At 32.7% G+C, this 26,672-nt stretch overlaps 2 protein-coding genes and 1 long non-coding RNA gene across 3 annotated transcripts in view; 2 read left to right on the top strand and 1 right to left on the bottom strand.

Moving 5' to 3' along the window:
* Nucleotides 1–26,672, bottom strand: part of LOC113402344 (neuropeptide SIFamide receptor-like) — a 147,002-nt gene that overhangs the window by 36,076 nt on the left and 84,254 nt on the right. The window lies entirely within an intron of this gene.
* Nucleotides 13,500–14,760, top strand: LOC113402345 (cuticle protein 38-like). Its single transcript, XM_026642567.2, has 2 exons — nucleotides 13,500–13,591; nucleotides 14,239–14,760. The coding sequence occupies exons 1-2, from the start codon at nucleotides 13,580–13,582 to the stop codon at nucleotides 14,707–14,709; spliced, it is 483 nt and encodes a 160-aa protein (XP_026498352.2). The 5' UTR covers nucleotides 13,500–13,579; the 3' UTR covers nucleotides 14,710–14,760.
* Nucleotides 23,165–25,540, top strand: LOC135193549 (uncharacterized). Its single transcript, XR_010309295.1, has 2 exons — nucleotides 23,165–23,295; nucleotides 25,293–25,540. It is a non-coding gene; the product is annotated as an uncharacterized LOC135193549 (long non-coding RNA).

Raw genomic sequence — 26,672 nt, 5'->3', positions numbered from 1 at the left:
TAAATTCTGCCACATGTGTATCCACCAACGCGCATTGGAGAAGCATGGTGGAATATGCTCCAAACCTTCTCCTCAAAGGAATAGGAGGCCCAGCAGTGGGAAATTTACAGGCTGTTAATGTAGATCACCCATCCCATCCTATCATAGAAAAAATCAACTGCAATAATTATGTTCTAAACTAATTTTATAAAATACTTATAAGGCGATCTTGTTTTTAAGGTTAAACGATTTAAAAAAAGTAAAACATCAACTATTAACCAGAATTTTTAACTAATTGTGATTATGAAACAAGGAAAATTTCTTAATTATACATCGAGTTAAAACTTTCGTAAGTACGTGTCGATAATATCGACTATTTTTTCTGATATTACTTTTTCTCGACGTTACATACTTAATTATGCATTTATAAATATATCACCTTCGCCTCACTGCCTATACGGGTGATAGTTGGGCTGGTTTTTTTTCGACCAGAACATCGAATTTGCGATTCAAAGGTGCAATGATGCTATTCTTGTCACCGTAGCACGTGTTCATCTTCTGGTTGAGCTTGTAAGATGAAATATAAATTTTAAATACGCGTTTTGTTATGAACCAATGTTATGATAACGTGATCATTCATAATTGATTTAAAAATGTTTTATAATATATATTCTTAAAAATATATTCAACATATGTGACGTCACAACTAATTCGACAATCTGTTCGTTTGTAAGAGATAAATACCAATGGAAGGTGATTTCATTTGTTTTTATTTATTTTTTCTAAAATATTACAATAATATATTATACAAAACGCCTCTATGAAATAACTTATAACCCTATAGTACTCAGGAATAACGTAGCTTTTTGCCATACATTTTTTTTAGAAATAGATCATTAGTTCCAGAGTTACTACATGCAAACAAACAAATTTTAGCTCTTTATAATTTAAATATAGATAAATCAATTTATTGTACTTAGCTTTGATGTAATAACATTTATAATTAAAAGAGCGTATTCCTTAATAGGCGTTTAGTCATAATCATTAACAAATTACTTGAAATTTTTGAATATCTCTCCCTGTAGTATGATTCTGTTAGAATTCACTTCATATTTTATTCGTGAAATGTGTACCTTACAAGCAACGAGATACTATTTTGATACGTGTATTTCATAAATTTCATAATTATTTTAGTCAGTAGCATTTCACGAAAATTAGTTGATCTTGACATAGCAAAATAAACACATTGATTAAAATACAAGCACAACAATGATAAATTGGTTATTATCGAATCACAATTACCGAATCCAAATATAAGTAAGACAATTATCATAATAGCTTATAAATAATACTTCGGTACCATTCAACTGTTATTACTGACTCCTAAACAGTAATTGTATGTGTTGAAACGACAATTACGTACCAATTGTCAGTACGAATTATATGGTTACACAGTTTTGTTTGTTCAGATTTTGCAAAATAGAAATGATTATGCAAATAAGCCTATTGGCGTTACACGAAAAATCTTTCTTGACAATAATTAACAAAAGTGATTGCCTGCAGTTCTGTTTGATATTCAAAATATTGTATGATGTCAAAACGTATGTCAAGATAATGTATGTCAAAACTTATTTAAAATATTGTATGTATTTCACCTTAAAATTTGTCACAGTCATTGTTAGCATTTGATTCTTCAATTGTAAATAAAAAATAATTTGGGAACCAATCCATGTATATATTACAGTATATTGTATTATATGTAATTCAAGCAATTGTAAATCCTTAAACAAATCAAAACCATAAAAGTGTAACACTAGACTAAACTTACTATTGCGATATATTGTGAAAAAAACGGCTTAACTTATTACGTAAGCAATTAAAAAAATTGTTAACAGAGAAGAGAATTTAAAAATGTCTTTTTATTCACGATAAATTGAATTTATCAAAAGCATATCAAACGTTAACATTTTTCAGATGTCCACAAAAATGACCTCTAAATTTTAAATGTATATACAGATAGATTCGGATGTGATGTAATAAAAATGAAGGCGATTTTTTATCAGAAGAAATTCTCAAGTACACACCGGTTATAAATTGGGGCATATATTTTAAAACTGCATATAAAAAGATCATGTCGGGCCTACGACCCATCAGTTGAACACCAGACGTTACAAGCAAAATGCAACAAATTGTAAGTTATTTTTACTGACATTTACGCGATCATAAATTCTTTGGTTTAGTGTTAATAATTTAATGTTAAATAGTAAAAAGACTAAATGTATTAAATTCACTACTCCCAATGTAAGATGTGTCAAAACGAGTGTATGCTTAAACGGGGAAGCATTAGATGTTTTAGAATCAACAGAGTTCCTTGGTATGACAATAGACTCTAAGCTCCAATGGGGCCCCCATATAAATAAGTTGGCGAGTAGACTCAGCTCTGCAGCCTATGCGGTAAAAAAAATTAGACTTTTGACTGATGTGGATACGGCTCGCCTTGTGTACTTCAGTTATTTCCACAGTATAATGTCGTATGGCATCCTACTCTGGGGTAATGCAGCTGACATTAATACTATTTTTGTATTGCAGAAGAGGGCTATTCGTGCAATTTATAACCTGGGCCCAAAAGATTCGTTGAGAGATAAATTTAAAGAAATTAAAATAATGACTGTCGCTTCTCAATTTGTTTTTGATAATGTTATGTATGTACGCAAAAACATAAACGATTTTCCCAGAAATTGTGACGTACATTCTATTAACACTAGGAACAAGAATAAACTTGTTACTCCAAGTACCCGATTACACAGGGTTAGTAACTCTTTTTTGGGGCAATGTATACGTTTTTACAACAGGATCCCAGAAAACGTTCAAAATTATTCAATTATAAAATTCAAAAGAATCGTTAAAGAGCGTTTGTGTGCTAAAGGATATTACAACACTAATGACTTTTTAGTTGACTGCACACCTTGGGAATGAAATGATCGCCTCCAGGCTGTTTCAAATAACAAAAATATAATAATTATTGTACATGCAAAATGAAAAAAAAAAAAAAAAAAATATCCCGCTGAGTTTCTTTCGCCGGTTCTTCTCAGGTCCGAGGTGCTAAATTCCGAACCGGTGGTAGATTTTTGACAATCAATAAGCAAGTGTAAACACTTCTATATTGAATAAAGATTTTTGATTTGATTTGATTTGATTTTTATCGATTTTAAATTATACAAAAGAGATTTATATAAAATATATATATTTTTAAATTTTATATAAGACTGTTTAATTAGCTAAACCACCTCTGTTTTGTAAATGATAATGAACTTGTAATGTACAATTTTCAGATCATCTTCAGCGCCATTTTGGCAGTAACCCTCGCCGCACCAGGCTACCTGGGGTACAATTCCTATGTACCTCTTGGCAAGTCGACTCTCACGACGAGCAGCCAGTCTATTGACCATGGAAGCACCCATGTCCTACACACGCCTGTGTTGGCGACCCATGAATTGGAATACCACGTGCCATTAGGAAAAACAACAGTCACAAAGAGTAACCAAGTTGTAAACCATGGTAGCACCGCAGTGATCCACACCCCAGTGGTCCATGCCCCAGTGGTCCACGCCCCCGTGGTCCATGCTCCAGTAGTCCATGCTGCATCTTATTACACGTCTTACTCGTCTCCGATAGTCTCTTACAAAACTGGCGACTCAGCTATAACTCATCAGAGTTCAACTGTGCACGAAACTGTCCCAGTTGTTAACTCATTGCCGCTGTACGCTTCATACCATTGATTTGTTTTATAAATAAACTGTTCCGTTACTAAACAATGTCTTTCATTATTTTTTCATATATTTAAAACAATTTCTATAAAATAACACGTCCCAAATTTATTTACACAAAATCTAGTGGAAGAATTATTTTAAAATCAACCTGATGCATGAACCTGAAGTAGTTGTTAATAATTCACAATATTTAATCATAGTTTTTTTTTTTTTTTCTTATGAAGTTGATGTGAGTAGGAAGCCTATCGGCCTGCAATTTAAATCAAAACTTCCTTTTCGAAATTTGAAAAATATATTTAAATTTTATCATGGGTTGAGTTAAGTGTGATTTTCTTTTGGATTGCAAACTTGTATGAACGATTTCTTAAATTTATTAAAAAAAATTGTCGGTGTACCATATATATGGGAGATAGCAACACCAAACCATCAAATTATCTACTTATCCGTTTGTATTCTGATATTAAATAATGAAAAAAATTTAAACTCCGAAAACTTCAAACGAGCTTTGAGCAAATAAAATTAGTTTAAAGAACATCTTTAACTGCCTTGGAAGCCATCAATTATCTTATAAATATAACTTGGTGGTAGGACTTTGTGCAAGCCCGTCTGGGTAGGTACCACCCACTCATCAGATATTCTACCGTCAAACAGCAGTACTCAATATTGTTGTGTTCCGGTTTGAAGGGTGAGTGAGCCAGTGTAACTACAGGCACAAGGGACGTAACATCTTAGTTCCCGAGGTTGCTGGCGCATTGGTGATGTAAGGAATGGTTAATATTTCTTACAACGCCATTATATATGGGCGGTGATGACCACTTACCATCAGGTGGCCCATTTGCTCGTCCGTCTACCGATATCATAAAAAAAAGCCGCAAGACCCGCCATCTGATAATGATTTCGCAATCCGTGTCATAGTAGCAGATGCCCAGCAAATGACCCGTCGAATAATTCATTTCATAACTACAAAAGAATAATTACAGTCGACTGCGTTATCGTGTTTCGAAACGTTAAATCAACTTGTGAGACATGAGACGGCTATTCATGATAAGTGAGATGTTGCGTGGATGAATGATATTTACTACCGACATCTGCTGCGGTAATGAGAATAATCACATACGATTCAATTCTCGGTCCGTGACTTTGTTCGTTTAAACGATGGATAAGAATGTTAAGTGTCATTATAGTATCCCTTTTACGTCCATACGATATTGTAGCGAGGGACTCTTTTTGTTTTTTTAAATATTGCCATCCAAATCTACGTGTTTGTTTATATGTAGGGAGTAATCGCTGGAACTAATAGTCCAACTCCAAAGTTTGTCAGTGATATAATGGAACATATTTTTGAGTACTATCGGCTATAATTATATCATTTTCTTTATTAATAAAATGCACCCGTCATTTGCAAATCCAGGGTCGCGTTAAATATTATTGTTTATATATAATAGTATATTACATCACATTAGCAGCCTGTAAATTTCCCACTGCTGGGCTAAGGCCTCCTCTACCTTTGAGGAAAGGGTTTGGAGCCTATTCCACCACGCTGCTCCAATGCGGGTTGGTGGAATACACATGTGGCAGAATTTCGTTGAAATTAGACACATGCAGGTTTCCTCATGATGTTTTCCTTCACCGCCGAGCACGAGATCAATTATAAACACAAATTAAACACATGAAAATTCAGCGGTGCCTGCCTGGGTTCGAACCCGAAATCATCGGTTAAGCGTTCTAATCACTGGGCCATCTCGGCTTTCATAATAGTATATATATATTATCATTACTATACACATCATTAATCAAAATGATTATTATATTTCTTATTTAAGGTCACACCGGTTTATAGAAACAATCTAATATCTAAATGTACACAGATACATTTTTAAATATGTTCTGTATATGTACAGTCGGGGTAAGAAAACGTTCGACACCTTAAGGTCTATTTTCGTGTGCTCAGTATGCGCGATAGTCTGCTTTACCGATTGAGTATGACATATTGAGTTAGAAAAGGTTCGTCACCATCATTTATGATACTATGTTAGTTTAATTTTATGTGCAGTTTTCTGTTTAATGCTTTAGTTTCAAAATGTACTAAGAGTTTACGACTTGATAAAGGAATGAATTTGAAAACTGTCGAAGGTTTTCTTACTGTACTTTCAATAATTTATTAATTAACGTCGCTATGTAACTTATTGTATATTTTCTTGTAGGTCCTTCTCGGTAGTATAATTTCCGAACCGGTGCTAACATTTTTTTTCTCTTGTATAATGACTATTCAAAGGTATTTAACTTTTTTTATGATTTAGATAAGCTTACGTGTAAAATGGATCACCTTATGATGATAGGTCACCACAAGGAATTGCCGCTGTAAGATATTTTAACCATACCTTACATAGCCAATGCGTCAACAATCTTGTGATCTAAGGTGTTATGTCCCTTGTGCCTGTAGTTACACTGGCTCACTCACCATTCAAACCAGAACACAACAATGCTAAGTATTGCCTAACCTAACCTAGTCAGGCGGGCTTGCACAATTACTTCTGCCTTCTTCTTGTGCTTCTGCTGATTTAATTGATTACAGCATTCTCACAAGACCAGCAATTCTCACAAGACCAATCAAAATGCATCTTATTCCAGATTGACGCTTACATATTATAATGAGCTAGCTTCGAAGGTCATGAAGTTAAGCATCATCATTCATCATTACAACCTTGAAAATTTTACATATATTTTATTTTTTTCCAAAATATCGATTGTTTTTACTCAACTTCGAATGTGTTTTGTATATTTTTAATAATAATTTATTTTTATAATAATAATAAAATATTTTTAATATACAAAACACATGTAATTGTTTTCATGTCACATAAATTGTATCTCGAATTCAATTTTAATTATATTATTGCGTATCTTAATACGCAATAATATAATTAAAATTGGAATAAAAAGGAAATATACAATGATTTTAATTGACGTCCGAAAACATAACAGATTGAGTCTATCAAGATTTATAACAACTTAAAGACGTACAAATTCTTAACGCTTTCTTTATTTATATACTGTAGGTAATACTATCACTAAAAATTATTAAGTTTTAAATTCCCCTGCTATATAACTGTCTGCTGCTGGCATCAGTATCGATACTTTTTTTTTTTAATTATTATAAACGCATTATTAAAGATCAAACTATTGCAATTTGAAGTAACTGCATGAAGTGGCACAGATAAAAAATTAAAAATGATATTGAAATCACTATTAAATCCTTTGCTACACATATACCCGATGACGGACGAAAGCGAAAGGATATCAATAAAAACGAACTGATCGTAATCGTATCGAATTGGCGGCCGCTTATCTCTGATCTCGACTCGTTATCGAAATCTTAAAACAAATTATTCGTTACACATCTTAACAAGATAATTTCGTGGTGAGAAAATAATCGTTATTTAAAATCGATACTTAAGTAAGAGCTATTTAATTGGATGTCGTGTTTTCTCGTTTATTTTATTAATATTTTAATTGTATGCGTTTCAGTTACACTTTTGAGCGGAGGTATAACTTGCTGTAACAAATTACGAGTAATTAAAAATATACATGACCGATTTTTATAGAGGACGAGCCTTCTGATGGTAACTTGACCATCACTCTTAGACATTGTTGCTGTAAGAAATGATAACCATTCGTTACACCGTCAATGCGCCTTTTAAAATACAGTTCCTCATTAGTTTTCGCCTGTGGTTTCGTCCCAGTGCTAAGGTAATTGGGTTGAGAGGATCTTATTTTTAAAAAAAGAAACTTATGTCCTCTCTCGTAGCTTCCTGTATACCATATTAAATGTTGTGTCAGTTGCGTAGTCACGATTGCGTAACTGAAAGACGGACAAAATTAATTTTGCATTTAAAAGATTAGTATAGATAAGACTGTTAATAAAAACGTTTATTTCCCAAGTCAGTGCTTCTTGTAAGAGAAAATAATTTTTGGTACGCTATACTATAGAATAAAAAGATTATATTGATTATGTTTTATGCATATTGTGCTAGGTAATATACTCCTGTAAATAGTAGAACATTTGTCAAGATAATTTTGAAATGTATTTTTTTTGTTTTGATGTGATGTTGTATCTACTGTTGGTTGTCCTTTTGAAAATAAAAAAAAAATTTTAATGACAAATTTCTAACAGCTTTTTTCAATATTTCCTTTAACTTTTTTTTTATTGAACGATTAGAAGAAAGTTTTAACGGTTATTCAATTTTAGTTAGTGAATATACCATTCTAAGATAACTGACCACCAAATTTGAAAGAAATCTGGTAATTATTAGATGTTCAAAGCAATGTTTAATAAGAATATATTAGATTTGCCATAAACTTTAAACATAATTAATTTATGAATTTACTTAAAGGAGTATTGAATCCAATTTTGACGAAAAGAGAAAATTATAATTAGATTTTTTTTTAAATCCTTGTCTATACAAACTATTTAATATTTTTATTGTAGGATTTCTTATACAAAACCAATAACCGTTAAACATATGTTTCAACAAGCCTACTAAATCACTGATAAAATTTTTAATTACGTGTAAAATAAACGAGATAAGAAATTGCGATTATAACTACAGATAAAAAATCGTGACACAAATTAAAATGGATATTTTAGCACATGATTTTATTAATTAAAAAATAACATACATAAAAAAGAGCACGTTATAGATTCTAAGTGTATAGCATTGAAATACAAAAAATATATTTTATATCGAATCCGTTATAGAACCACACCATCTTAACTTGTGAGAGATGAAAGGATGTGTCCATCATTCATTTAATAAATGAGTACGTTAACAACCCGAATAATTATAAGAAACTAACCTTCCTACAGAATCAATCACAAGGAATATCCGCATGAGGCAGAACTGCGGCAGTAACTGTCTATTACTTTTTCTTAAAATGAGGATAGAATTAATAGCATAATGCTGATGACGATGGTGATCGTTGGTGCTTATGATGAAGATGATAATGATTATAATGATGACAATGACAAAATTAACGATATAATAAACTTCCAATTTCAATTTTAATTCAACTTTGAATTTCATATTATCGAGTCGAGCTATGTCTCTGAATTAAACAGTTTCAATAGTATTATCAAATGGAAATCAATCTCTTGAATATAATTCCTAAAAATATTTTTTCGTAATTATTATTTGTCTGTGCCAAAGTGAGGGGCAAAATCAACGAGCGACGTTGTCCTTACTAAAGTAAATACGAGATTTTCAATTCCAACGGTATTTCACATAAAATTATCCAAAACTAAAAAAACGCAGTGTCCGATAACATGCGAACTTGCAATCATGTTGAAATCGCTGCTCAGAACTCCTCTTATTTCGATATACAACCTACTTATACTTGTATAGCGAAATTAAATAAAAGACGATAACATTTTTTTAACCTCCTTGCTTAAGTAGATACAGATCTATTTTATTTTGAGTTTAAATATTAAGATAATCAACGATTTTTTTTTTTACTTCAATTACTAGCTAAAGTAAAGCATAGTGTTTCTTTTTGATTTTTTTCTGTACCAATTGTTATAGCGATCATTTTGAACGGCATAGAAGTTAAGTTGCTTCAGTGTCGTCTATTTGTGAGTTACAATAATAGGGATGCATTTTCCTGAGATGAAACGTCTTTGTATTTATGATAATATTTATACAAATTGTACATAGCAGTTGGCAATGTACTGATATGGATTTATTTAAAGAGTTTGATCATATAGTGTACGTATCACATTTATAGCTTCAACACAAAATAAATTCTTAAATTTAATACTAATTGTGCAATTTTATACAGCATCTTGGCTTCTCTTGATAAAGGAAAAGCCAGTATGTCTTTCGCTATGGTTCCGTATATATAGACAAGGATAGCAACTATTAGAACTTCGTGTCCATCTGGATGGCTACTATCTATTTACACATCATAAGCTGGAACAAGCAGACCTAAATACCTGTCTTCCAAGTTAAAGAGGAAGCAAGACAGTAATATTAAATACGCAATGGAAGTATAGTTTCAGACCACTTGGAGTAAGGCTGAGTACCAGTCCATCTGAGTAGGTTAAAAATTATTTCGTCGTCAAAATATAAGGGGTAGTTACCTCGTACTACCCGATAGCCCATTCGCACTTCCGCCAATCCATGCTATAAAAAATGATCTTGCAGTCGGTGACGCGTTTTTTATATTCAGTAAACAAAAATATTTATTTATCAATTGAATTACTTATGCTACTTTTGCAATTATTAAGACCAGACTAAGAATAAAAAGATATATTTATTAAGTTCAATGCCGAGTTGGCTTAAAGAAAGTTATTTGATTTTTCAGTAACCACATTTTCAGCAGCAGCCTGGAGTTTGGAAGTTGGCAGAATTTACAATCCCATGCCTCGGAAAACGCATAATGTTTTTCGCCTAAACTTTATCCAGTTTTGCTGTTTATTCCGTCGCAGCGGATTTTGTCATTAATGGAATATAAAAGGTAAACGGAAAATACAAATACGGATGTATTTGCGCACTATAAAATGTCCTGCGTAATTGGTCGCTCTTGATAATAACTGTCGTGGTCGCAATCCTTCTCATCATCGGGAATCAAATTTTAAGATATAAATGAGTGAAACACATTTTATACTAAAAACTAATTCCGCCTGCGGCTACTCACACAGATGAGAAGGCCTCCCCTTCTCATCTCGTCTCAAATGCTATGTAGTTTTACCAACCTGATGTACTTTTTTGTACCATTGACAACGTGTTTGCAAAATTTAATTTATTATATTAGTTAGAATATTTATAAAATATAAAAATACGTCACTAATATTCTATTATAAAACAAAACTCTTTTATAATTTAAATTACGAGCATTGGCTTATTTACGCCAACACTCGTGAAGGGACGGCGTCAGGAGCAGTTTGTGTATCTTGCAGCGTCATTGTCTAATTTTATTATTAAAACTATGAACTTACAGTAGTTTCATTTAAAACTGTGAAGTTACAACACATCAGCAGTTGAGTAGGTCCTCGGTTTATCTGTCCAAGGTTCTATCAATTAATTTAGTAACCAATTGCGTTTCGTGGCGAAACTATTGATATTAAGATATCGAAGTTACAAAAAAAATCTGCTGATTCATCGTATTTATTGCATATTCTTTATTTAATTTATTTTAGAAAGTAGAAGAAAAATTGCTATGTATTTATAAATTCCGCATTACCCATAAACTCGAACCATTCAAGAAATACAAATCATTCCTTATTTTTTATGTTATAGGGGCAAACGAGCAGGAGGCTCACCTGATGGAAAGTGATTACCACCGCCCATGGACATCTGCAACACCAGGGGGGTTGCAGGTGCGTTGCCGGCCTTTTAGGACGGAGTACGCTCTTTTTTTTAAGGTTCCCAAGTCGTATCGGTTCGGAAAATCCGCCGGCGAAAGCTGGTTCCACAGAGTGGTTGTGCGAGGCAGAAAATGTCTTAAATTTCGCGCTGTTGTGGATTTTCGTACATCTAGGTGATGCGGGTGAAATTTAGAATTTTGACGGAATGTCCGAAGGTGAAATTCAGCTGCCGGGATTAATCCAAACAATTCTTCGGAACATTCCCCATGGAAGATTCGGTAGAAGACGCAGAGTGATCCAACATCTCTACGCAGAGCCAAAGGATCGAGCAGATCAGAAAGGGCTTGATCGTCGATAATTCGAGCTGCTCTACGTTGGATACGGTCAAATGGAAGGAGCTGGTACTGGGGAGCACCCGCCCAGAGGTGAGAGCAGCATTCCATGTGAGGTCGAATTTGCGCCTTGTATAGTCTTAGGCGATGGGCCGACGTGAAATACTGTCTTGCCTTGCTGAGCACACCGAGCTTTTTTGATGCCAATTTGGCTTTGCCTTCCAATTGACCGCGGAACCGAACGAGACTCGTAATATCAACGCCAAGTATTCCGATACTAGCTGTGGCGGCTATCGGAATGTTCTCAAATCGTGGAGATATGACGAATGATGTTTTTTTGGCGGTTAACGCGCAAACTTGCGTCTTTTTGGGGTTGAAATGCACTAGGTTTAGCCGGCCCCAGTTCGAGACTTTGTTTAACGAAGACTCGATTTCAGACACAAGTTTGTTCCGGTTTTCTTCGACGTTTTCCCGAGAAATATTAGCACGGCCGGTGTATGAGGTGTCTACGGTACTGTCGTCTGCATAGCAGTGAATGTTACTGATTTGCAACAAGTCATTGATATGCAGAAGAAACAGCGTGGGTGATAGAACGCAGCCTTGTGGAACACCAGCATTGACGAATTTTAAGTCGGAGCATGCACCGTCCACAACGACCTTGATGCTCCGATCCGAAAAGCTGGTAATCCAATTGCATAATTTCCCGGGAAGCCCATAGGAAGGAAGCGTCGAAAGAAGCGCTTTGTGCCACACGCGATCGAAGGCCTTCGCTATGTCCAGAATGGCTGCTAATGCCTCCCCCTTGCTCTCAACTGCTTCCGCCCATTTATGAGTCAGGTAAACTAGAAGATCACCATCGATTCGTAACCTGTCATGATACCTAACGTAATCTTCCTTGTGCCTGTAATTTTATTCGTTATACATTCGTTATAGGTACATTAGCGTTCTGTTATTTTAATTGTAATGTATAAAAAGGAAATTGACGTTAAATAACTAAAGTTCATGACTAGCTTCCATCTTCTCTTGCGTGTGATGATGGGCGGGTCTGGTGTATGTCTTATGTGTTAAGTCAGGATATATCCATTCCAATTTATAACATAAATATGGCAATTGCCTGACCATGCTATTTTAAATATAAACAAATCCTAAGCAACGTATAAAACCAGCCAAAGTGCTCATTTACTGATAATATGAAGGAATCAACTCAATGAAATATTTAATTACAGGATACATAATCACAATAGTAATATTACAAGTCGTAAACATTTGGACTCGCTTCAAGCAAAAGTTACGCAATTTCAACTTGACAGAGTGAACTTGGCATCAGCCTACTTGAACGAAAATCATGTTCTGTTTACATTGATATATGCATAACTCCCGGCGTGTAACACTTTAAGGCTACGAATGAATAAATAAGAAAGTCGACGTGGATGCGGTAAAAAATCTTTACTAATAATTATTTATATATAAAATTAAAGATTTTGTTAGTTCGTTTGTTTTAGCAGCTAATTTCAGGATCTACTTGATTAATTTGAGGGTATTGTTTGAGGAAGGTTATATGACTGTATAACATCACGTTACTAATAACAAGGGTCGGAGTAGTATAGTTTATCAAAGATGAAACCTCGCGGAGTAGATAGTGATTATATGTATGTATATTGATCAGACGCAACTGAATCGGATGCCGAATTTAAAATCTTCTTATGTCAATATGCTATATAAACGATAATAGTATTCTCAAATATACAAAGCAACTGTTTGATTCGAGATCCAATCTTACAACTTTTGGCTTGCTGATTTCGAGCCAATTGTACGAGATAAAAGTTAATTTCATCGTCGAAATGAACTTTTATTTATTAAAATTGATATATTATAGTTGTACCAAAAAAACAAGTACGCACAATTATATAAAAATTATAAATTTTTATACCCTAGCAGCAATCTTACTAAATGCCTTATCCATTAAAGCTCGCACTGTATAGCCTCAGGCAATTTAATTTCAAGTACGCGGCCTGCAAGCATTGTAGAATTTTGGCGGTATAAATACGGCGTCCAGCGATACGGTTGTTAGATAATTCGGCAAGCTTGACTTGAAAACACCAATCTACCAAACAACAAAACCCCAAATCACCAACATGCAGAGATTCGTAAGTTAAATTTTGACTAAAGGGGTTGGATCAAAACTTGGGGTATTGGAGCTTTAATCAGAATTGTTTTCAACTTTTCAAATACGTATTTTGTGTTTTAAAAGTGTTGCCAAAAATTTGGGCAAATTCGGAACTTTTATCGAAATATGTTCGGCTAATTTTTTAGTATTTATTTCAACTTTCTTCGTTCGGCAATAATCTCTAATAATTTGTTGATCGTGTAATTATTTTATGAATATATTTAAAACATTAATTCTTCAATGTCGCAATAACACAGATATTATCTTAACCCAAATCAAGAAAATAGGTTCAAGGTAGATAAATATGACTTAAAATTACAAATCGCTTATATTTAAACTTATATACGATATATATTATATATAATATGTATATTCGAACAAATTTCGGCAAAATGAAAAATTGTTTCGCATTTCCCATACACAGAAAGTTCAATATCAAATAAATGTTTGAAACGATTCAATTCAACTATTACGAATACTTTCAAGTTTAGTGTTCCTTTGAATTCAAGAATGTATTGTCATATTTCTAGTTATCCCTGTTAGAAAACAAGTTCAAACAGATTTAGTTCACAAAGCTATAAGGAATATATTTTATTCAGATTAAATATAACTTAATTTATTTCACAGGTAGCTTTCGTTGCTTTCCTCGCCTGCGCTGTTGCCGCTCCCGCTCCTGGACTTCTGCTGTCTCATGCGACCCCAGTAGTCGCTGCGGTCCACGCAACCCCCGTGGTCCATGCTGCTCCAGTGGTCCATGCCGCAGTACCGGTCATCGGTTCCAAGACTACCATCACTAAGAGCAGCCAACTCGTCAACCATGGATCTCCCGTCGTACACGCTGTCCACGCCGTCCACACCCCAGTGGTCGCTACTGTTCCCGTTGTGAAGACCGCTGTTGTTCACGCTACCCCCGTGATCCATGCCCCAGTTGTCCACGCTGCCCCAATCGTCCACGCTACCCCAGTGGTCCACGCTGCACCAGTCGTCCACGCTGTTGCCCCTGTTGTTGTCAAGACCGCTCCTTCCGCGGTCGCTCACAGCAGCTCTGTCGTCCATCACTCCGCCATCAAGGCTATCCCAGTTGTGGCTCTCCATTAAATGTGATATATCTTTTATAACGATACCTTAGAATAAACTGATTACCTCCGAGATATTTTCTTTCATTCCGCAAGATAACAGCTTATTTTATTATTTGTCAAATTGTAATCAACAAAACAATATTCATCATTAAATAAATAAATACCTCATAGAAAATATAATTATACAAATGTAATGATAGACTGAATAAATCTACAAATATAACTTCTAATTGCGATTCAAGCGTAATTAATTAATGTATACCTTAACTACACTTCAAAGAAGTCGAACATGAATTTTCTTCGTATACAGCTTGGCGTAACGATTGCTCGGAGTAAAATACAATTATAAAAATAACAAACTAAATCGAACTACGAAAATTTATACAATGATTTCATTTATTAAACGTTAATTAGAAATATTTTAATTCACTGTTAATTTAAATGTCTGATCACTCCAGACGTCAAATCGTAAGATATAAATAATCCTTTTTAATTACTGATTATTTGTTTTTATTAAAAAAAAAATAAGATAAAAATTATACATATTTCGACCGGGGTTTCGCTCACGTTCTAGGTGTTGGTTTCCATTATTCACACAATATCTTTATAAATAATGCCTTTAGCCTATGTGTTATTCTAATGTATAGGCTATATTATTGTAAAGTTTCATTAAAATCCATTCAGTAGTTTTTGCTTGAAAGACTATCAAACATACATACAAACATCCACAAATACAAATATTTGAAGTAGTAAGGATTATTATTTTTTAACAGTTACACATTTTTAAAAAAAAATTTGATTCTAAAGAGTTTCTTCTAGGAGATAGCATAGTTAAGTAATAAAATTTCATTAAAATATTGGTAAAAATCCAACACGTCATATGAGTATGTTAACTTTTCCCTCAAAGGACATAATTAATTGATTACACTTCTGCTGATTCGATGTTTACGTAAACCGTGCCCATAGTATGTTGGTGAATTTAAGGGTGAATCTCTTGATGAAGCTATAACTCGCTATTTATAACCAGCTATAATATATACATATATATATATATATATATATATAATATTTTTGAGTATTTGCTCACGACTTTCCAGGGACTATGCGACAATCATTAATCATTTCATACTTTGAAATACATTATATAACCTTTTTTTAGTAATAAGTACATAGCCTATACCAATGGAAGTAGGAAAAAAGATAAACAAATCTTACATTTACGCATTTCATGCAATTTGCTTGTAACTCCGCTATATTGTGCACTACTAAGAGTTTATGACTAATATATCTTTATTTATAATACAACACTATTGCACTCAAATACTTATTTCCACTTTAATTTTACTTCCAAAAATCCGATAACAGTTTCGCTTACGTTCAAAACGCCATTTTTTCGCAAATCCATAATGAATATCATAGATTAATTGAACTCTCGACCAATGATATCACGTCAATTTGCTGTCAAATGTTGTTTATTTCGCTTTTCTCCTCTTTTGGTTGGAATAGAGTATAGACTGTTCACGCACAGATATTATACAGACGACAGATACTGGCATTGGAGTAGAGTGAGGGTAGAATCATTGAACCTTAAAAAGTATCTTATCCCAGCTGCGGGACCTTTACAATCTACTTTCATTTATGTGCAAGTTTATCAACGTTTTCGTGCACCTGTGTACATGAATCATGATTATATTTATACATAAAATGAATCTAGGTGAAAACACCATTTGTATAAAATTTTCCGTCGCTTTTTAATTAAGAAAAGTATACATCATACCTTTATTGGATTGTGGTGTGATACACGGAAAAATAAAGGCTTATGTCACACTGTTCGACAGATATTATAGGACTTGCGGCATGTTTTTTCACTAATTCAAATGGATGTATTGTTATTAGTTTAATAGTAATGAATATTCAATGTTATTTAGATAATTAATTGCTGTAATTTATTAATTTTTGATTATTACATAAAATAGTATCAGACTGCATTGATATATAATTGATACGAGCATGCCGTGTACACATGCTTAGGAATGTAATCTGGCTCAAAATTGTGTAATTCCGTAATTTTAATGTATGTTCTGATTGTATTCTGTTTGTGTACCTATGAATAAATAAATAAATAAATAAATGAAGTCACGATTTAAAACTTATTTTATTGTTTGTTATTGAATTCATAAGGTTATGTTATTTAAAAAAAGTTGAACAATATTCTTAAGGATATTCTTATTTTAAATGTGTTAACTTATGTTATGAAGCATACGTGACGAAATAAATAATATTTTTCTTTCACAATCTACCGTTGATGGATTGAGATCTCCACTTAAAACAGAGTAAGCTGACTGGTTTCGGACTAAGACTTTCTAAAATTATAAAAATACCTTAAATTCCATATCACCTCATAATATCGAATGAAATCTATTTTAAAAAAGCATAAAATATTTTGATCTTCATCTGTCGTTTAAAGCATTAAATCTGATTCGTTGATATATTACGTATTTGTTAGTAATAATTTATTTCTGTATTCTGTAGCAAGTCTTCCTTCATAATATGTTAAAAAACATACTCAAGTAATTTAAAGGCAACTCAAACTAAAATATATCAATTATTTTGTTTTCGACAATTACTAATTAATAATACCGTATTGTCAAGTCGCTAGTATGAAAAGGCCCTTAAATTCGAAACGAAATGCTTGACGTGACACAGTCCACGTTAATTCAAAAGCCATACCTTACCATTTGGGGTGTACAGATAAAATTTACGAATGTTCCAGCGTGAATATAAATTGGAGGAAAATCCGTTGATTTTATCAGTCGAATAATTTTTACGACATCAAAAATGTATCGCTTGGTAAGCAAATCTATCTATTTATTTTTAAGAGAAAATGTATCTATATATATTTATATATAAGAATAATATTTTCCTTGTAAGTAGGTAGGGCTATGTGTATGCACGCGTGGGTAGACACCAGGACATATTCTACCGGCAAACAGTAATACTCAGTATTGTTGTGTTCTGCGTTTAGAGCGTTCCGTGTTTAGAGCCAAGATGGTCCAGTGAGCCAAGATAGCCCAGCGGTTAGAACGCGTACATCTTAACCGATGAGTGCGGGTTCAAACGCAGGGAAGCACCACTGAATTTTCATGTGCTTAATTTGTGTTTATAATTCGTCTCGTGCTCGGCGGTGAAGGAAAACATCGTGAGGAAACCTGCATGTGTCTAATTTCAACGAAATTCTGCTACATGTGAATCCACCTAACATTCTCCTGAAAACGGAGAGGAGGCCTCAACCTAGAATTGGGAAATTTACACGCTGCACATGTTGTATGTTGTTGTTGTTGTTGTTGTGTTCCGCTTTGATGGGCGAGGGAGCCTATGTAACGACAGACACAAGAAACATAACAGGTTCGCGCAATACTGTTGTAGCTAATGTTAAATATTTCTTACAACGCCAAATTATCACAAGATAATGAAATATGACTATATGTTGAAATTAGATGAATATTAAGTACAAAGATCAACAGAGGAAGTGCAGACCACTTAACTTTGCTATTATAATAATAATATGTATAAAACTTAACTTATATTCTATGTATTTTAACAGGTGGCTATTTTGTCACTTTTGACGGCGGCGAATGCAGCTCCCGTACACTACGCGCACTATGGACTGTGGTTCCATCATACGCCGCTTCTCAAGATCCACACACCGATCATACACCACACACCGATCATCCATCCAGCGCCAATATTGCACCACTCCCCCTTGGCCGTATCGCACGTGGGCTTTTATCATCCCCCTTATCTACTACATACACCTTTACTGCTTAAAAAGTAACAATGGCGCTTAAGATGTATTGCGAATTGAACGTGCACAGATTAATAAAAAGAATAAGGTCTAATCAGCACCTCAATATGAATAACAGCGATTAAATCTTTGACCTAATGATGTGATTAATGTTTCAAAATATGACGTCATGCACGAGTGATTTTCAAGTGATAACCATAAACTATAATATATTATGCCTCGTGACTGAACCAATGTACATGCATATTCTTTATCCCATTTGCTGTCGAAACATTTGGCCCTTGGAGTAGTGGTGGAAAACGCTTCATCAAAAGTATAACACCTCGCCTTATTGCCTCCACTGGTGACAGGAGGGCTGGTGCGTTTTTGGCCCAGAATATCGGTATTGCGATTCAACGGGGAAATGCTGATAGCATTCTTGCCACAATTCCACGCTGTCAAGATTTATACAGTAACCATTTTTAATTCATATTTGTATATATTTAAGCACTTGATGTTATCAATTCTTATGTTAGATTTATTAACATGCATAAGATAGACACTAACATATACTTAAATGTTAGCAAAGGCAGGTAATTAGCTGTAATACTTAATTAACTCTTACGTCGAATTTTTGCTTATTTGTATTCGACATATTATATTGCAAGTTAATAAAGAACTATCTATGTTTTAATAACTCTATGTTGTTACATAAATGATCTATCGTTATGATTACTCGTTGATTTTAAGTTTCTTTGCCTTTTTGATGTGAACACTTTACTGGTGTGCTCTGGGTGTAAGACCGCCTTGTGTGCCGTGACGGGGAACGGCGTAATACCCTCTTTGCCCCCCTTATGAGTACGAGGCGTGTACACTATATTATTATAGTAATTAAAAGACATTATATTTTAACAATGAAACTCTATGTTTTTATTTATTTTACACTTATACGTTTATTGCTTTCCATCAACTGCATTGTTTCATTACTTACGCTCTTAGTATTCCAGTAAACTTTGTGTTACCATTTAACAATATTTAACAAAACATTTTTAATAATTATACTTAATATATCAGTATTTTTGAGTCTATTCATGAATAAATAAATATTTTTAAGTGTGTTCCTATCTTTACTTGTTTCTCTCATAGTCTAGATTTCATCTGACCTAGAATTCTAATCCTGCGAATTTAGGTTATTGGGCAAACTAACCGAGCCTGATTAGAGATTCCCTTGGGTTTGTAAAATATTCCTGACCTATATATTAAGTATCCCAATGGATTCAATTACAGTGAAAAGTTTCGCGCTATTATATATATCTGCTACAACATTATGGATCTCTTGTATTCGATATATTTAAGTCTTATATTAATTCATATATTCCATATTTCGTCACTTCGACGTCAATTATAATATTTCATCCAATTCAGTAATAATCACAAGCACTTCTCAATTTTAACCTCCAATTATACGTATATACAATAAATTTTAATTTACCATCGATAGTTACTCTTATCTATCAATAAAATTAGATAGCTTTTTTTTTAATTAATCACACTTTTTTTATTTATATCTACTAATTCAACGAATATATACAAGAGTTTTATTTTAATTTTACAATTTAAAATATATATACAATTATAAACATTTTATAGTCAATTCAATTGAACATAAAATAATATGAATATAAATTTGTATGCGTAAGCTTGTAGTTAGCGCCTGAAACAAAATTAAAGCAAATATTTTGTTACGTATAAATGTATCCACAAAGTGGCAGGCGTAATTTAACCATGTACCATTATCGATTACCATAAATGAAACGAATTGGACCTTGTCTTTGACATTATTACAGATATAAATAGTTTTGATCATATATAGATACGTGTAAACACCTTGTAACAGTATAGAGTAAATGGCGAATAAGGATTAGTCTAAGAAACTATTAAATGGTTCAAACGATTTGTAATTCATTATAGTTAAATCATATTACTAATCCAACATCATTGCGCTGATAATATGTCGATGATGATGTTATCCTCGATAGCCCTTTAAGGTATGCGCAAGCACAGTTCACACTTTATAATATCATTCTCGTAATCCGATGGAAAGGTAGCCGACCGAGAGAGCTCAGATGCTACATCTCACGGCATTCCGGTATTTTCGTTCCATAAGTATATCGATACACGAATCATTTAGGTTAGAGAACAACGTTTAATTATATTAAGGTACAACGCTACTGGTATAAACACACAGTATGTAAACAAATCCTTTGTAACATACAACAATAAGACCAATCCTATTCGTTGTACTGTTAGATATAATATTACATAGAATAACAATGATAAATATTTATTGGTGAAACTCAGCATTACATTGTAAGAAATCCGAGCCCCCAAACTAGGGTATTACAACCGTATAATATGTCGCTAACCCAAATTCCACTATATAATTTAATGATTTTTTCCTTATGAAATTCTTACAGAACTAAATTGTTTACTATCAAACAAATTTATATTTATACACATATCAAAGTGCACTCACGAAATCAATATTGCAATAAATAAATTTACTTTATAACGATGACATATCTATGCATTAGTTTAATCAATATTACCAGTTATAAAATGAAATGTCAATTTATTAAACGCGATCGTGACCGCATTCTAACTAACCTTATCTGACATTGACTTTAGCGTGTGACACCATAACTCTATCTTGTCTTAGATCATTGATGTAATCTCTTACTGTTGATTAATATAATATAAAATACGTCAATTTGACGTTAAACATTATTTGACGTAATAAGCAGGGATGAAAGTTGTGGTAATTGTTATAATATGCTTGAATATATATTTTTTTTTATGTGAAATATATCATCATCCGCTAAGTCATCTCGAATCTCACTTATAATCGAATAAAGTAAAGTAAGTAATAAAAGGATGTTTGGTAATATCACACTGATATTTTTTAATCAGTATATAAAAAACTTATACTAAAAAACGGAGCGCATTTCGGAGGTTTTAATATAATCTATACAGTTATCAATTCGAAAGTAGCCCTGTCTGTTACCTCTTCACGCTAAAAACGCTGATCTGATTTAGACGAAATTTGTTTTGGACATAGTTTGAGTCATGGAAAAGTACTTAGGCTAGGCTGGTTTTTTTATACAGTATTTTCAAAGTTAAGGATACAATTATAAACGTATATTTAAAATATTACACTTAGGAAAGGACTCAGGTCTAGGATCACAATGACGCTATTAAATGTGAATGATTTTTAAATAAAAATCGAATAATATGAAATTTAAAATAAATATACCTCGTTTCAAAGCTACCACGAAATCATATGTTTACAAGTAGGCGTAACATTAAGACGACGATTGCCCAGTCTGATTGAAATCTGCGACTTTATCTATTCGAGCCATATTGGCCCATTTAGACTTTACGGTTATTTTTGAAATTGGTGATAGGGCTTTGTGCAAGCTCGCCTAAATAGGTACCACCCACTCACCGCACAAGACGTAAGGAACATCACATCTTAGTTCCCAGGATTGGCAGTGTATTGACGATGTAAGAAATGGTTAATATTTCATAACCAGGCGTTTAATTTTCTTATCCGCCAACCTATTTAGATGTTTATTTTAATACTGACAGTGAAAATAGTTTCTTAGTTAATTATATTTAAAAAGCCCATACAATATTCGTATTATGATAATAATTTAATATATATATATACTAGGTATACTATACTGTAGTAACTACATCATTAACATTCGAATATCAATAATTGCAAATATATTACATGTATTCGAAATCCGATAAAGCTTACAAGAACAATCAATAAATTCAATTCATCGCTTACGAAACCTAATACTATAAGGTAATAAGCAAATAATTAATTAATTATGTTAAACTATTTATCCTTTTACGTAAACAATTATTGCCAATTGCTTTGATATCCGTATTTATTTGTAATAGTAAGTGACGTCATAGTGAGCGAACTCAATGTTATTGCCTGTGTATTTTGTATATTTGGTATTATTATTGGTTTATTATGACTATCCTATATAAATAAATGTATCACCAGGGTGATGGTGGATTTCAATTTACGATCACAAATGCTGTCTCGAAGAAATATCGCTACTAATCGATAAGATTCTGTTATGTTGGGTATTTTTATTTTATTTTTTAGCTTATTAACAAACTATATATATCGATGTATTATATAATAAAAATAATTTAAAAAAAAAAATCCCTTTGAACAATATATTTTATATTAAAATTAGTCATGGTGGGTACTTTTTATTAATTTAAGTTTCCATTTAAAATCACTTTGTTGTAAACACAGCCTTATTCGCTACTTAACATATGATCTTTACCTGTGCGAAACCTACGGACGGGCTTTTAACAAATATATTTTGATAAATTTAATTTAATTATTGTAATTGTATTTTTATTAGAGTCATAATATTCTATTTTAATTTATCAGTTTTTAAATAATAATAACACTAATGATTCCACACGGAGCAAACTATTACGGCGAAATCATCACGTGATTAGTTAAACATTGAAGAAACACATACATTTAAATGTACAGAAAGTATTATAAAATAAAATAATACGACGACACATGATAAAAAATAATAATAATAGCTAATTTTTTACATTATCCATTTCTTTTAGTTTGTAGGTCTATGGTAAATATAAAAAGCATCTCGTTTTCGCAACTCTACGTTTTAAAACAATAAGGGCAGTATATATAACTCGTTTGCACCTAGCATGCTTATACGAAGCTGACCCTTCAAGATGTCGCGACATCTTTTCATCGTAAGTCAAAGATTTCACTTTATATTCACAGTACTAATAATTTAACATAATACTGTCTAAATATAATAAATAAATATGGAAACACGATAATCAATTAATATTTTTCCCTTTTAATATAGAGCACATTACAATTGTTTTAACTCTATGTAAAATATATTGTCGGTCTCTAAGTCTAGTAGATAGGTTATGATGTATTTCCAGCGAGGTCCAAAAAAGCCTAGCTTATAAAAGTCAAAGGCAAAAATCTTTATTCAATATCTACTTATCGATTGTTAAGAAAATAATCTACCGGTACGGAAAGTCCTCAGAAGCGAGAAAAAAGGGCAAAAGAAACTCAACGGGACTTTTCTTTTTTTAAGATTATTTTTTTTAACAAATGTATTTTCAATGTCACTTTTCGTACTGCTGTTTGAAAAGCGCCTCAAGGCGATTGCGTTTTCCGATGTGTGTTATTATATAAGAAGTAATTAGTTTTAATAATATCCTTTACCAAACAATTGTTCCTAAATATATTTATTTTTAATTTTCCGGGATCATTTTGTAAAATCGTAAACTTTGCTCAACAAAAGAATTCTTAACCCTATCTCGGTAACATTCGTAACCAGCTTATGCTTGTTCATAATACTCGTAGTATATACCCAGAGTAGAATGCTATAGGACGTCATATTGCGGAAGTAACTAAAATAAACTATGGTGAAACCTGGGTTCGAATACGGACTAAGACTAATGAATTTTAAGTTTTTCCGTCAAAAATTTATTTTTTCATTATTTTATCCTGTATTTTACAATAACAACCCTGAGTAAAGAAGTTTTAAGATTTTCTGTGCCTCGGAAAGCAATTAAAGCCGTCAGTCCTGCGCCTGATCTCCCGGTCGTGTAGAAACCTATCAGATAACAATCAGGGAATATAAAGCGAATCTGTGTTTACGCACAAACTTACAATATAATATCTCCAACTCTGATGTCTAGACTTTGAGATTGACCGCCATGAGCAAAAATTCGGTCAAGAATACTTATCTTAAATAAAATATTTTCAGAGCATGAGACAAATCATTTTTATCCTTAAATTAATTTAAAATGTGACAAAAAAACACTACGCATATAAAACTATGAATACGTAGAAAACTTAGACAGCAGATTTCATTTTTTTATTATAAAAAAATTCTATGTAAATTTAAAATAAGTCCTCATTTCGTTACTTTATAAAACGTCCCCACGTGGTGCTAATTAACCAATGGTAGATTTACAATGAATAGAATCTCGTAATAATAAGACATTTCAATAATTAGTGTAAGACTTTACTTCAGTAAATTAAAATTTGTTTTAATTGAATTTATATTACATTTAAATCAGCAATTCCAGGCAATACCAGAATGATTCTCTACGTGTTCAAATTTTTTTTTTATACAGTCCGGTTAGTGGTATTCTATGCGTTTACGAATCGATTCCGATTGAGCCGATTTTGCACAGTTTATTGTAAATTATTGGAAATCGTGTATTTTTTTCTGGCATAGTATTACTACATACATACATACATAATTGTATTTAACTAACAAGACTGTATTCTTAAATGTTGAAAAAGAGTAACTACTGAGTTTCTTGCCGGTTTTTCTCGATAGAATCTACATTCTGAACCGGTGGCAGCTTTACGTAATATAGTTTGTTAAATGAATGAATGATTTAAAAGTGCTTGTAAAAGCCTACTCGAATAAAGTATATTTTGACTTTGATTTTTTTTTTTGAGTATTAGTATACTTGTGTAATACAAGCATTATACTCGTATATACAGCTGTTACAAGCTGTGGTAATACATATAATATATTAGTAATTACAAAAGTACCCTATCTCGTAACAGATAGCTTTGTGTTTTTTTTTAATTATTATTTAGATAAATATATACACATTGAGTAATTTAGTAACATGCAATCAAACACACAATCATATCTATTTAAACAAGTAGTTAGTTAGTAAAATATATTTATTTATTTGATTTACAGATAATCGTCACAATTTCCTTAGCACTGGCAGCACCGTCACCTGGACTCCACTTCTCGGTGCACTCGGCGCCACTTGTGCACAGTCCTGTAATCCACCATCCCTATGTACATCCAGTACCAGTGGTGCACAGTGTCCCGGTACACGCGTACCACCAAGTACACACGGTGCCGATCGTCCACAGTCCCGTGGTACATTATAAATTAAAATCTCACTATCATGTACATGGTTAATAAAAATGTTAATTAAATTTGTTTTTTTTTTTTCTTATATATTATAATTAATGTGAAAGTTTTATTTTCTATGCTTATAACGGTCAAAATTCGACCCGTATTTGAAAATTATATAGCTGTTTTTGATTCACTAATTCTGATAAATTACTGTGTGTGTCATGAGGCGCTGACAGCTGAGGCACAGTTCTAATTCAGCTGCAGATGCCTTAATAACTGAGTAAAATTAGTGTTAAGAAAAACTGTGTTGTATTTATCTCATATTTAAAATAAATAACGATAATTATTTTTGTATATAAATTTTCTACTGTTATTGTCAGTTTTTTTATTAACAACGCTAAAACTTGTCTTTACCTTCCAAACAAACAAAAATCAGTTGACAGGCAGAGGAGAAAATAGTGATGAACTGTTTAGTTATTGCTCATTCATATGCACAATATACATCTTTACATAAAGGAAACGAAAATAGGTTACATGTTAAAGTGTGTCTTTGTTTGTTTGTACGTACTAAAGTCAGGTATTACCAGTTGGATTTGAAAAAAATATTTTGATTTAAACTAGTAGTCCATTTTAAGTATGTTCAACTTTTATTTACAGAAGAGGTGGTCTTCCTATTTGTAATTGATTTGAATACAAGAATTTCGGCATCGTATAGTTTTTGTAATACAGGGTTCGATTTGAAGGTTTATACGTCTGGAGGCAACGAAATTGGAATCACTTGAATTATTTTTGAACGAGATGAAAACTAAAATTAAATTGGTATACGTATCAGCAGCGCGATTCTGTAACAATTATTTTCATATCTCATTCGTTAAATCTCGATCGACGCACGATGATACGCCGTGTTGATGCGTTTATTTATTTCATACAATTCCCGTTTCAATTCAGTCAAAAATTCTGACATTTCATGTCCATGTTCTGCAGTGAGTATCGAGTTTCTTTTTACAGAATAGCATTATTAACTAGACCCCGTGGCTTAAGCCCAGCGTATCCATCCCTAAATCCAGTCCTGTGTAAATAATTACCCGGTTATAATTGTGAAAGGACAAAAGTTAAATTAGTTCACAGAGTTAGAATGAATGCGGAAGCATTCTGTTTACACATTCACTTTGTATCGTCCATTCATCCGAACGAGTAACATTCAGAGCTGCA

This window comes from Vanessa tameamea, chromosome 12, assembly GCF_037043105.1.
Source record: "Vanessa tameamea isolate UH-Manoa-2023 chromosome 12, ilVanTame1 primary haplotype, whole genome shotgun sequence".
NCBI classification, from domain to species: domain Eukaryota; kingdom Metazoa; phylum Arthropoda; class Insecta; order Lepidoptera; family Nymphalidae; genus Vanessa; species Vanessa tameamea.
Note: the sequence above shows the minus strand (reverse complement) of the source record. Positions and strands in the feature narration are given on the sequence as shown.